Source organism: Triticum aestivum, chromosome 1A (genome assembly GCF_018294505.1).
Source record: "Triticum aestivum cultivar Chinese Spring chromosome 1A, IWGSC CS RefSeq v2.1, whole genome shotgun sequence".
Classification (NCBI taxonomy): Eukaryota; Viridiplantae; Streptophyta; class Magnoliopsida; order Poales; family Poaceae; genus Triticum; species Triticum aestivum.
In genome coordinates, this window is record NC_057794.1 from 350,255,432 (window position 1) to 350,269,032 (window position 13,601).

Here is a 13,601-nt window from a genome sequence, read left to right on the forward strand (position 1 = left end):
CACCCCCCAAACCCCCGCAAAACCCTAGCCAGCTCCCATGGCTGCGGACGACGGCCACGCCACCACCGCCGTCGCGCCAATGCCGCGCCCGGAGGAGGAGCGCGAGCAGCCTCCCCATGCCGCGGACGCCCCCGTCGACCCAATGACGGCGCCGCCGCCGCCGCCGCTGGAGGAGGAGGAGGAGCAGCAGCAGCAGCCGGGGGAGCGGCCAACCACCGCCGCGGACGCGGTCGTCGCTCCAATGCCGCCGCCCCCGCCGCTGCCTTCGCAGCCGGAGGAGAAGCAGGAGGAGCAGCCGGTGCCCGCCGCGGCGCTGCCCCAGCCGCTCGACTCGGTAGCCGCCTTGCTGTGTGTTTAGTCTAGTCCATGCCTGTCTCGCTCCCGATCTTCTTAGTCCTGTTTAGTCCTGTTCTATCCGTCGATCATCGGGCAGTTCCGATCGTGTTTAATTACCTGCGGCGTGCTTAATCGAGCGCTAATTAATCCGCTGGAATATCTTGTATTTTGCTTCCCCGCGCTTGCCGCTTTAGTTCCACCCTAGATATTTTACCCGTGGCCTCCGCGCGCTTGATCGGGATGGCGTCGAGGCAATCTACATAGATTTCGAGTTCCTCACGCGTGTTTGCTTCGTTAGCTGTGCTTGTGCGCCCCTTTGATTACCCCTAGATAGGTAGCTACCTTCGCGATTCCAACGTTTTAATTTCCCCAAATTAATTTCGACGGCTACCCCCTTGATTTGGCACTAGATTATATGGTAGCTTGATTTCAAGTGTCCATCTTCGTTGTGGTTTGGTGCGTAGTTGATTGGTCCAGATTTGAATTTGGTGGTTAGTTTGGTTTGCTGCTAGCTCCGCACCTCAAATTGCAATGCTGCGTATTTCCGACATTAACATCACTAATCTGGTGCCTGGGTTCTGGATGATCGGTTATTGCAGGGTCCGGCTTCAGCCGAGGAGGGACACGAGGATACATTGAAAGATAAAAATCCCTTCAAGGTTCCAGATCCAGCCGATGAGGGACACGAGGAGACATTATCAAAGGACAAAAATCCCTTCAAGGTTCCAGATCCAGCTGATGAGGGACACGAGGAGACATTATCAAAGGACAAGAATCCCTTCAAGGTTCCAGTTTCAGCCGACGAGGCAGACAAGGAGACCTGTCGAGACCGGAAGCTCTTGCGGATTATGGGTCGAGCAGATGAGAGATACCACAAGGGGATCGGGCAAGGCCGACGTCCTGAGGATGATGTATGCATTTGCTAATTTCTGTCAATTCTTGTTTGAAGCTGTCATTTTGTTTGCTACTGGCACCGTGGAGTTATCACTAAATGCCACTTTGGTGTACCAATTTTATCTAGTGTGTTACATGCACTCTCCCTCTATCTCACACAAACTGGAAGCTCATGCACTCCAATATTTACATAGTAGCTAACATTTCAGTTCTGTTTGTTCTCCAGGATTCGGAGGATTCTTGTGGTTGTTCCCACTATAGGAGGTTGCACTTTTTGTACCGTCATGAACAAAGAGATCCTAGATATTATGATCATGAATTTCATTGTGTCAGATTTCGTCAGAACTGTTGTCCGAATTGGAATCATAGTGCACTACATCTTGGAAATGGTTATCCCGATAGGTATGGTTACCCAGGTCATCCACATCGTGGCTATGGCTACCCAATTGGACGATTTGATCAAGATTGTATGGATCTGTACAATCCGAGTCTGATGGTAGGCACAACCTATTGCTTCTTTTGTATATATTATTGACTGTGTACTAATATTCCTGATAATGACAAGATATTGAAGTAATTCATTTTACGCTATCATGCAAACATTCATGACATTTTGTGATATTTTGTTATCTTAGTCTGTTTGACTTGGACATCTTCCACTTTTGTTTTCTGCCCTAGGATTCTTGGGATGACAAGCTTGTAGATACTCAATGCTGTTCTCGGTACAAACTGACTCGTGGAAAGAACGATTTCCCTGTGGTAAGCTAGACACGTGCAACATCATGCTTGCGATGCTTCGTTTCCTCTCAGATCAAGTAAATGTGTTTGTTATACTGTTTGCGCTGCTTTCATAGGCTGCATCGCTAAGTAATCCTGAGAAGTGGATATGCTTCCTTAATTGTATTCTCCAGTGTGTTGTTCACACAGTTCCTTTAGTGTCGAAGCTTCTGAAAGATCGCCACCTAGGTCCATGTCCTAGTAAGTCATCTAGTTCAATCTACTGTCATTCTTCTAGTTTAGCTACTGTCGAGCATCTCTTCATATCAACCGTTGTGTTTTCAATTGGGTTTTTTGATGATTTTTCTGTAGGTAGTTCTGACGAATTCTGCTGTTACTGCTCCCTACGACACCATGCTTCTGAAGTTATCAGGCTCTCAGGAGATGTTCTCTACCCCAGAAAGTTTGTCAAACGCCTCAAGTGTATGTTTGTTCAACCGAGCTTTTAAAATTCCTTCCCGTATACTCATAAACTGTTTAAATCAGTGGTTGGTTCCTTTGCCTGTGGTGTTGGTCGTGTGTAGCGGAGTTTTAGTCTATTTAACTGAACTTTCAGTTTTCTTCTGTGTATACTTCATTGGCCGCTTATATTATCAGAGAGATTCAAGTCTTGTTTAGCTATATTGTGTCCGTTTAACCCATTTCAGTTATTATATTCATATTATTATTACATACTTGAGTCATCCCTGTGATTATGTACTGAACTTCGTTTTCCATAAAATGGTTTGCAGCGATATTTCGAGATTTCGAGCAGGGACAACACCAAGATGCACATGAATTCCTCCGCTGCTTGCTTGATAAATTAGATGAGGTAACTGTCGCTCCCAGGTCTGAATCCGAGGAGCCCTCTTCTATTGTCAAAGAACTTTTTGGGGGCCAACTGAAAAGCCAGGTGTGTGTCTGTTGATCCTCACTACCAGTTACATCAGTATTGTTCTGACTTGGTCTATGATTGATAATTCACTCAAATGTTTTTGATTTGCTCAGTTGAATTGTCCAAAGTGCAATCATTGCTCGGACAGATTGGAGTCTTTCCTTGACCTTAACCTGGAGGTTAACCAAATGGACACTATCATGGATTCACTATCATCTTATACCAAAATTGAGGTTGTGGAAGATTTCATTTGTGATGGATGCAAATCTCGTGTGAACATGGAAAAGCACCTCAAGGTGGAGCAGGCTCCAGAAGTTCTTGTAATCCAGCTCAAACGGTTTCAAAATTTGGGGAGTGATATATCTAAGATTCATGACATGGTGAAGTATCAGTTAGAGCTGGATTTAAACCCCTTCATGAGCTCCCCTGTTGACGTGAGTCCACTTTCTTCTAATTTGATCATATTTCCCAACCACCCAAGTATATATGGCTGATGCACATTGTTGTTGCAGAAACCTCAATGCTATGATTTGTATGGAGTTGTAGAACACTGGGGTAACACAGCCAAGGGTCACTATGTTTGTTATATCCGTTCATCAGAAACTGATTGGTTTCTCTTTGACGATGATAAGGTAATCTATCTACTGCTTGTATATTTTTTTTTGACCTTTTGTCAAGTTACCTGGCTCTAACATTCCATGGTGCAGATTGTGAAAATGACTGAGGACAGAGTTTTGGAGAAAAAAGCATATGTTCTGTTCTATGTCAAGAAAGGTTCATCCCCATGGTTCTCTACATTACTTGAGAAGGAGATGTTGCTGTCGGATTATTTTGAAGAATTGGCGGGCAAAGGATTAGATGAGGATGGTGCTTCCAAAGCGGGCAGCTACAGTAGCAGTGGTAGTGACAGTGACAATGGCAGTGTTGAACAAGATGTCACGGAGCATTTTTCTGGACCAGCAGAGAAAAATGAAGCTGGCCCCAGTTCGGCCGGCTTGTCACAAGGAGTCCAAGGAATTGAAAACGGCAGTACCCTTTGCAGTGTACCTGACAAAAACGAAGTGGGTTGCAGCCTAGGTGGAGTACCATCTGGAGGAACACAGAAACCCACCTCCCTTACCCTATCAAGTGTGGAAAATGGAGATGCTAGTGGGTTGCCGTTGCTATTGGAGAACAAAGAGAAGTCCAGCCGGCACCAGGGAAGCGAACCATAATGGGCCATCATCAGAGGTGCTTGATGCAGGCTCCCATGGAGGGTCATCACAAGAGAATGGAGAAGCTGCAACCTACCCCAGTCATCATCACATAAACATGAAGACTGCTGTCCTGAAAACTTGACACTGCACAGTAAGTGTGTTCTTTCTCTGTTAAAAGAAAACAACCTGAAATTTACTCACATAAGTTTCCCACAATGGTGTCTCTGAGCCTGCTCCTTCTATATCAATGAAATGCGAAAAAGCAACAGCACAGTATAGTCTCTATGTGTTTGTACGTTGTGCTGGTGGCTGGTGTTTTATGAGGCTTATCTCTTTCTGTAGAAGAAGAAGAAGATGGGATGGTAGGCTCTTGTGATTCTCCTGCTGGATCGCTGCACGCACGTGGGAGTGCTGGCACTTCAAGGCTCAGAACAGTAGGCTCCAACTCCGACCACACTACTAATGGCGAGTGCAATACTAAGTTCATTTAGATTCAGATACAAAATTGGAATGGTTTCATGCCAGCCCTTTTTGATTTTCTCTCAGACACCTTTTAGGGATGGGCGGCTGTTTAATTGGCTTCTGTTTTTGTCACGCACTTGTGAGCTCATGTGAGCAAAGCAAACATCAGATATAAACCAGTCATTCAGTCCCCTTTTATATATATTAACTAGAAATCCACTCTTGTTTTAAGCTTTTTAGCGTTTTGAAAGGAAAAGACTGATGAAACGTGTAATGTTCCTTAAAGCTTTGAGCGCAAAAAATAGGGGTAACACTGCAATTTTGTGTGCGTCTTTATTTTGTTATACAGTTGTAATCTATGTTAGTTTACTCTCAATCAGCTGTGTCCCGCGTGCAGATGTCGGAGTCAAGACCAGAGCAGGGAAGCGGATGAGAACCCAGGCTACAGCAGCTGCAGTGACGGCGAAGAAGCAGAAGACGAATGGCGGTGTAAAGAACTATCTACAGAAGACGAGGGTAACAAGAGGGAGGGGCAGGAGAAAGCGGAGGTAGAAGGGGACATCGCCTCATCATATATATAAACTTCATAAGTGCGCGTAGCTAATTACCGTTAGCACAAGGGTTTCGCAGTGAGAAAGCAGAACAGTGACACGGCAATTTTTGGACACTTGTAACAGATGGCCACCTGAGCTTTGCTGAACTATACTCTAGTAGTTATCATCCCTGTTGCATGGTTTTGTTTGATGTATGCATCAACTGGCTGGTGACTACCAGCTTTCCATAGGGCAAGGACACGCCTGTACTGATAACCATATATGGTATGAAATGGTCATTACAAAGAAAAGGCATTTTCTTTGGTAGCACAACACCCATCTGGTTCCCACGAAACTCCAAATGCTATTACGACTTTAGCCAGAAAGCATTTGCGAGAAAATCCTCATTCTTTCTCTACCGACTTTAAGTTTTAAGATTCCTATGGACTCTTATACAGAGCCACCACCAATCTGTTGTCATGCTCTAACAATCAGGAGAGGCGGACCGCCGAAGGCCTGTGATAGAGTCTTGACTGTAAATTCAGCTCAGAGGATCCGGTCAAGATCAGATATGATGTTGGACGCCATAGATGTCAGCTTCTTCCCAGTCTGCCCAGCCATGCTCTTGAGAGAGGTCAAGTCCTGAGTGGCCTGCACCAGTCAACAGAGCATTAACACAAGTCCATCAAGGAAACCAGCCATGCTAAGTATGCTGATGCCTCGCCAGTGTTACCTGGAAGGAGATTCTGTTGATCAAATCCGAAGCACTCAGATCGGCATTAGAATTGTTCGCTTGTTGGCCAAACAGATCAGCACTTGAAATGGCAGAGGATCCCTACAGCAACGTATTACACATAGTACCAATCAATCCGGAGCTATCAAACAAGGTAAACTAGCAAAGCCGTGCAGTACTGAAAACAGATTATTCACTTGGGGAGTTAGGGTCAAGCTGATCAACTGTGATGGAGAGTTGGAAATCAACGTAAGAAAAAAACTGTGATGATTCCCTCCGTCCCAAAATAAGTGTCTCAAGCTTAGTACAACTTTGTACTAAAGTTAGTACTCCCTCCGTTTTTATTTAGTCCGCATATTAGTTTTGGTCAAAGTCAAGCTTTGTAAACTTTGACTAAGTTTATAAACAAAAATATTAATATATACAATAACAAATCAATACTATTAGATTCATTATTGAATGTACTAACACACCATATAGATTTGTTATGGTAAATGCTTATAATTTTTTCTATAAAGTTGGTCAAATTTTGTTTGACTTCGGTCAAACCTAATATGCAGACTAAATAAAAACGGAGGGTGTACAAAATTGAGGCACTTATTTTGGGACGGAGGGAGTACTATACTTGTAAAAATCAAAATGATAAGTAGGAGTATAAAAAGGCGAAAAGAACGTCCCGGGATTAAAAAAAACAAGGGCGTATAGGCCAGATCCATGGCATTGGGGTTTGTTCTAAACAAAGATCAGGAATAAGTTTATTATCATCCCAGATTGTCAGCAAAGACGCAGTGATATACTTACAGAGAATTTTTGGAGGGAGATTTGGCCCTCTTTTTCTAAATTGGCTTGATCACCGAAAAACTGAGAAGATGAAATAGACTTTGCATTTGAGAACTTCTGTCTTGCTTCGCTACTTTCCTCGACCTGGAGATCATTATTACAATCGATTATTCACAGGCCACTTGAAAGTTGGACCCCAAGACAAGAATATGTAAAACAAGTCTACATTTCACTATATGTAAACAATTTTCTCATTTCCAGAGGGAACACACTCAAATGCTTCATTATGCACAGATGGAATAAAGAAACCATCACGATCAGTGGGAATTTATAGACAAGCCACTCAGAACTAAAGCACAATTACAGCAGAACTAAAATTGTAGCCAGGGATAAGTTAGACAAGTCATTCAGCTTCAAAACTGCAATTTTTCTCAAAATGATGAAACACAGTGAATATTCTACCACCTCAACATGCATTTTTAGACAATTGTGCTTCTGGAAATGCCTTGTAATGCTGTTAACCATTATCACACATCAAGATGAACCAAGTCAATTGTGCTTCTGGAAAGCATGCTAGCCAATTCAAAGCATACCGCCACATAGAACTTGGTTACCTAAGACTAGAACTGAACTAACATTATGACCAATATTACATAACTGACTTATCATATACTCCCTCCGTCTGGAAATACTTGTCATCAAAATGGATAAAAGGAGATGTATCTAGACCTATTTTAGTTTTAGATACAACCCTTTTTATCCATTTTGATAACAAGTATTTTCGGATGGAGGGAGTACATGATTCATCATCATATAAATGATACAACTACAGGATAATTAAACATTACCTGCATTTTGGATGCACCAGAAGTAGATTTCTTGTGATATCCACTGTCCATCCCGTATTCACCAAAAAAGTTTGAAGACTTTGGGGGCGCAACATGCCCAAACGCCTGGTTTTCCGCAGAGCTGCTCCCAGCAGAAGGTACATTTTCCACATATTCAAATCGGGAAGTATGAGATTTGCTCCTAGCTGTAGTGCTTTCAGCCACTGATGGCAGGGCAGGAGCTGGCTCTTCAGGTTTCTGCTCATAGAGGCTTTCACTTGGCTGAAGCAAATGACAAAAGTTATTAGTACAGAATTTCACAAACCTAAACGAAACCAAATAAATACATTTGGTAACTGGCAAGTTCAGTGGAAATCTACAAAAATGAGTGTCATATCAGCATGGAGCTACTCTTCTATTTCTTATTCCTAACACAAACTGGGCAAATCTACTGGCTCGTCATTGTATGAAAAGTAAAAGGTCTGCTGTCTCCTCAGTTTACTCAAGTGTAAGCTGCAGACTGCGTACCTTTGTCGTAAGCTTGCGCGCACCAAGTCCACCAGTCTTACTTCCAGGCTTCTTTCCACCGATTGGCTTCTTGAATGAATGGGTAGGAGCTTTAGGTGAACGAATAGTTTCAGACTCAGGCTCATTCTTCTCATTTACAACTACTTTCGGCACCTCTGCCAGTTTGAAATCAGGAAATGCAGCTGCTTGGCTTGAAGTCTGAGAAGCTGCGACTGGGGAGGGCGGCCCACTATTATTGCCATCTTCTGTGGAACTTTTAGAAACCTCTTTGAGGAGCAACTGTCTGTATAAGTCAGCAGCTCTTGAAGTGTACTTTGCCTCAATCTTTCCACCATCAGTCCAACCATGCTGCTTAAAGAAAGCTTGTGCACGGTTGTTTCCCCCATAAACCATCATTTTCAACTGTTCTGGGGTCCATGAATCCAAATTTGTTGACCTGCAGATTATTGTCAAAATTTAGTGACAAATTTTATATAATGTCACCACGAATAAATCCAGTCAATGTGCTTTCAGGAAGTACTGAAGTTCAAGAAATGCATAGATTTCCATAGTGACAATATGCTAGGTGTTAGGCGAAGAAGGAAATAACTTGTTTTTTTGTATTAAACATGTAAAGCAAGACCTATCTGATAAACATTCCATTCAGACAGGCTAAGCCAACTTGGACAGAGCATACAACAACTTCGGAAGTGTCATGTTGCATCAAAAGGTGATTTACAAAGTTCAGTATGCAGAAAGAAAAACACGCCACCATGCTTCTTACAGGTTATGCTGAAGCTTTTGAACAATTGGTAATGGCATTCAACATTATGCATCTCCACTCACACAATCTATGCCAGAATAAACTGCAATTCCCCCATGTAAAAAAAGTCCAGCGTCAAAATTACAGCTGGCCTCATCCACATTCATCAGCAAGCCTGCACATTCTCTCACAAAGTTCGGTAGTGCTACTTCACATGGCATGACAGGCACGAAGGAATACACAATGGACGAATTTTGAAACCCTAACCAGGCGGGCCCAAAATCGTATTAAAAAATCCAGAATTTACACGTGCATGGCTGATTGTATATTCTGGAAGCGCAGCGCATCACAAAGGCAAGCGTAGTGAGGAAAGGAGGTCGGGAAATTGGACCTGACGAAGGAGACGTGGACGCCGAGGCTGCGGTGGACGGCGGAGCAGTCGATGCAGAGGAAGACGCCGTAGGTGACGGAGGCCCAGGTGGGGTTCTTGGCGTTGCAGTCGAAGCACATCTGCAGACAGACACACACATAAGGAGGGAGGGGCGCAGGAGAGGGGGATGAAACGAGGCGGAATCGGCGGACGGCGGAGGGAGGGCAACAAAGCCCTTCCTTGGCAATCGCATCGCATCGGAGCAAACGGAGGCGGGAACCGATCACGCGCGCGCGCGCGTTACCTTATTGTCGGATTTGGCGCGGAGCTTGCGGAAGACGGAGCTCCTGTCGGCGGCGCCGGCGTCGGTCGCCATCGCGGCGAGCCACCAAGCCGATCGGGCGCGAGCCCTCGCTTCCTCCGAATTGAGGAGGAGGAGGAGGAGAGATGGGGATGGGAGGAGGAAGTAAGAGAGAGGAGGAGACGCCACGCACACGCACACGCACACGCGCCCCGACCCAGGCGAGGCGAGGAAATGGTGCTGTGCCTTTCTGCTTCGCACTCCACCTCCACCTCCACGTGTGCCGCCTTCAGCACCCGCCCTCTATCTGGGCCGCGTCGCTCTACGGGAACTTGGCCCAGTAAGAAAACTTTGGCCCGCAATGATCAAGTAAGGGATAATAAGAGCCCAGAGTGGCCGCCGCCCGGCCCGTGCTGCTTCCCCGTTGCAGCTTCAGGCCGCACCGACTATTTTTGCCATTAAGCAAGCCGTGCGCGAACCAATGAAGGTCGCTTCCCTCTAGTTAGGGTTTGTCTTCCTCCCGGGGCGACACAGTCGCCGCCATCGAGATCTGCCTCCCCTACCTCTCCTCTCTTGGTCTGACGCCTGCTCTTGATCTAGGGCGGCCGGCGGGTCGTCCTGAGGTAGGCGGTTGCGGCAGGGCGGAGAGCGATTTAGGGTTTTCTCCAAAAAAAAGACCCGATACTCTCCCATCGGGTTAGGGTTTCGCGATGGCTTCAACCTCGACTTCGAACGCTGCTGCACCAGGTTCACAGGAGGTCGATGATGTGGAAACAATGATGAAAGAGCTGGGTCTCCGGGAGGAGGACCTGGACGATGTGGTTTTTGATGAGGAAGCAGCTCCACCGGAGGCGGCCCGCTGGATTGCCCTTGCCAAGGTTCACTGCTCCAAAACTTTCAGTCAATACTGGTTCTTCCGGAATATGAGGGCGGCATGGGATCTAGCCCAAGAGGTGAAGTTCAGGCCGCTGGAAGAAAATCTCTACACCGTCCAATTTTCCTGCTTAGGTGATTGGGAAAGAGTAACCCAGGAGGGGCCATAGCACTTCAGGGGTGACGCGGTCATCCTCAAGCCTTACGATGGACTTGCTAAACCATCAACAGTCCCCCTAGACACCATTGAGATCTGGGCGCAAGTTCATGATGTACCGCCCCTGTATGCCCACCCGGTGCCATCCCTCGCGGCGAAAGTAGGGGAAGTACTTTATGCTGAACCCCAGTCACAAGATTTCACGGGGAATTTTCATCGCGTGTGGGTCAGGATCAACATCACGAACCCTCTGAAGAATGCAGTGTCTATGATCAGAGAGGGGAAGCGCCAGATATACTGGATCAAATATGAAAAGCTACCGGACTAGTGTGCTGTGTGTGGCATGCTTGGGCATCTCTTCGAGGAGCACGGTACCGGAATCCACCCACCAGAAGTGCTGATCTTCAAGAACTTGCGAGCATCGTGGGTTATGCGGACCGGTCAAGGCCCGGGTGGCGGACGGGGCCGGAGAGGAGGACGAAGAGGGGGCCGCAATGGTGGCCGCAGCGGGGATGATCCTTTCGGGTATGACGGAGGAGATGAAGGCAAGAATGATGCGGAAGTTGATGCGGAGATGGATGAGGCTGGTTTAAACAGGAAAAGGGGGCAGCCCAGACCGAGACCCTGGCCGGATCGGGGATGGCAAAAGCTGTGTTAATGCTAGAGGGCGGAACAAACCCACAGAACGCGTCGGTCCCCCTGAGCCCTTCCTCCAAGAAACAGCCGAAGAGGAACCGGCCATCTCCACCATCAGACGACAAGGCTAATGGGAAGAACAGCTCCAATGACAAGCTTTCAAACGCGCTCTTGGCGGGCCCCCACGATGGGTCGCGCCTAGCGCAATGAGTCTTCTATGCTGGAACTGTCGCGGGGCTGGCAAACCCGCGACAGTGAAGGAGCTTCGTGACATGATGAGGCAGTATGCCCCTTCTATTCTTTGTATCCTGGAAATTCAGATAGAAGGCTCACATGTTGAGAATTTATCCAGTAATTTAGGTTTCAATAAGAGTTATGCTGTTAGTAGTAGAGGTAGAAGTGGTGGTTTGGGAATTTTCTGGAATGATTCAATAAAACTTGAAGTTGTTGGTTACTCGGAGTATCACATTGACGTGATTGTTGATGACTTGGTTGGAGTAAAATCTAGAGTTACTTTTGTGTATGGAGAAGCTCAGATGAACGAGAGGTATAAAACATGGAACATGCTACGAGGTATTGTAGGCACAAGTACCCTTCCATGGGCGGTGATTGGAGATTTTAATGAAGTGTTACATGGTCATGAGCACGACGGGGTTGGAAACAGAAGCCAAGCACAAATGGATGCTTTTCGTGATGCTTTGGACACCTGTAGTTTAACTGATATTGGATACACGGGGAACAGCTGGACGTTTGAAAGAAAGGTAACCGGGGGTACTTTCACCCATGTACATCTCGACAGATGCATTGCTAGTTCTGATTGGGTGTTCTCTTACCCAGACGCGACACTTGAACACATAAATTCAGCCTCATCTGATCATTCGGCTCTCCTGCTCAAGATCGACGTGCATGCATGCAAGATGGGACCTAGGAGCTTTAAATACGAACTCATGTGGGAGAGGGAACCAAGCCTTTTCGAGTGCGTGAAAGATGGCTGGACAGCGACACCTGCCGATTCTGTCCATGCACTGAAAACGAAGCTAGGGGCTCTATCGGTGGACCTATCCAACTGGGATCGGGAGACGTTTGGAAGTGTACGCCAGGAAATAAAATTACTAAAGCAACAGCTGGAGACGTTGCGCTCCCAGCCGGCGAGGTCGGCTCCATCACATGTGGAAGTGAAAGTTACAGACCGTTTGGTTGAACTGTACCATCGTGAGGAAATACTCTGGAGGCAACGTGCAAGGCTGGAATGGCTGGCCCATGGTGACAAAAATATGTACTTTTTCCACCTACGGGCCAGCAGAAGGCGACGTAAGAACCAAATAAAGGCTTTGGCGCGCCCCGACGGGAGCATGACGAAGGATAAGGCAGAATTGGAAGCAATGACCACTGAGTTTTACAAGAACTTATATACATCAGAGGGGGTTCATAACATGCAAGTGGTCCTCCAGACAGTCCCGGTGAAGGTGACGCAAACCATGAACACAATGTTGAATGCACCATATGATAAGGAGGAGGTCAAGCGTGGTTTGTTTCAGATGTTTCCGATAAAGGCCCCGGGGCCGGATGGATTTCCCGCCCACTTTTTTCAGCGTCACTGGGACATTTGTGGTGATGAGGTTACGAGGGCAGTAATGAGCATTATCAATGGGACAGAGTCAGCGGCCTGCATTAACGAGACGGTGTTGGTACTAATACCAAAGGTAAAAGATCCTACACTACTCTCACAATTCCGACCGATTAGTTTATGCAATGTTCTATACAAAATTGCATCGAAAGTTATAGCTAACCGGTTAAAGCAAGTACTTCCAGAGATAATTTCAGAGGAACAATCAGCTTTTGTTCCAGGTCGCCTCATCACAGATAACATCATTGCTGCATATGAATGCTTACATTTTATGAAGAGAAACAAAGCAAAGAAAAATCAGCGATGTGCTCTCAAGCTGGATATGATGAAGGCTTACGATAGAGTTGAATGGGCATATCTGAGGGCTATCATGTTAAAATTGGGCTTTACTGAAAGGTGGGTAAACATCATAATGGACATGGTAAGCTTGGTTAAATTTTTTGTCATGATGAATGGGAGGAAGCTGGAGCAGTTTTCACCTTCGCGAGGTATAAGACAAGGGGACCCTATATCCCCATACTTGTTCTTGATTGCAGCAGAGGGCCTTTCGTGCCTACTGAAATCAAAAAGTGAGTCATCCAATCTTCATGGCTTAACTATGGCGCCTACGGCGCCACCAGTGAACCATTTGTTATTCGCAGATGACAGCTTGTTGTTCTTTAAGGCAAATAGTATGGGTGCTACGGAGGTGCTCCAAGTCTTGGATATTTACTGTCAAGATTCTGGACAACGCAAAAACTATGACAAGTCTTCAATCTTTTTCAGCAAGGGAGTTTCTGATGATGTACGCTAGCAAATCAAAGGTATACTCCATGTGCCCAATGAAACATTGAAAGAGAAATATCTTGGTATGCCCAGTGACATTGGTTCTTCAAAGAATGGTGCTTTCAAATATTTGAAAGATAGACTATGGAGCAAAGTACAAGGGTGGATAGAGAAAAACTTTTCTATGGCA

The 13,601-nt window shown here is 46.0% G+C and overlaps 1 protein-coding gene and 1 pseudogene across 1 annotated transcript; one reads left to right on the plus strand and one right to left on the minus strand.

Annotated features, from left to right (window-relative positions):
- The first annotated feature begins 6 nt into the window (after positions 1-6).
- Positions 7-5,214, plus strand: LOC123050187 (ubiquitin carboxyl-terminal hydrolase 36-like; annotated as a pseudogene).
- Positions 5,215-5,320: 106 nt separating this feature from the next.
- Positions 5,321-9,623, minus strand: LOC123050198 (probable ADP-ribosylation factor GTPase-activating protein AGD8). The gene is made up of 7 exons (XM_044473027.1): positions 9,357-9,623; positions 9,074-9,192; positions 7,941-8,376; positions 7,434-7,694; positions 6,607-6,729; positions 5,806-5,907; positions 5,321-5,723 (listed from the first exon to the last, which is right to left on the minus strand). The coding sequence occupies exons 1-7, from the start codon at positions 9,426-9,428 to the stop codon at positions 5,619-5,621; spliced, it is 1,218 nt and encodes a 405-aa protein (XP_044328962.1). The 5' UTR covers positions 9,429-9,623; the 3' UTR covers positions 5,321-5,618.
- Between the last annotated feature and the right edge of the window lie 3,978 nt (positions 9,624-13,601).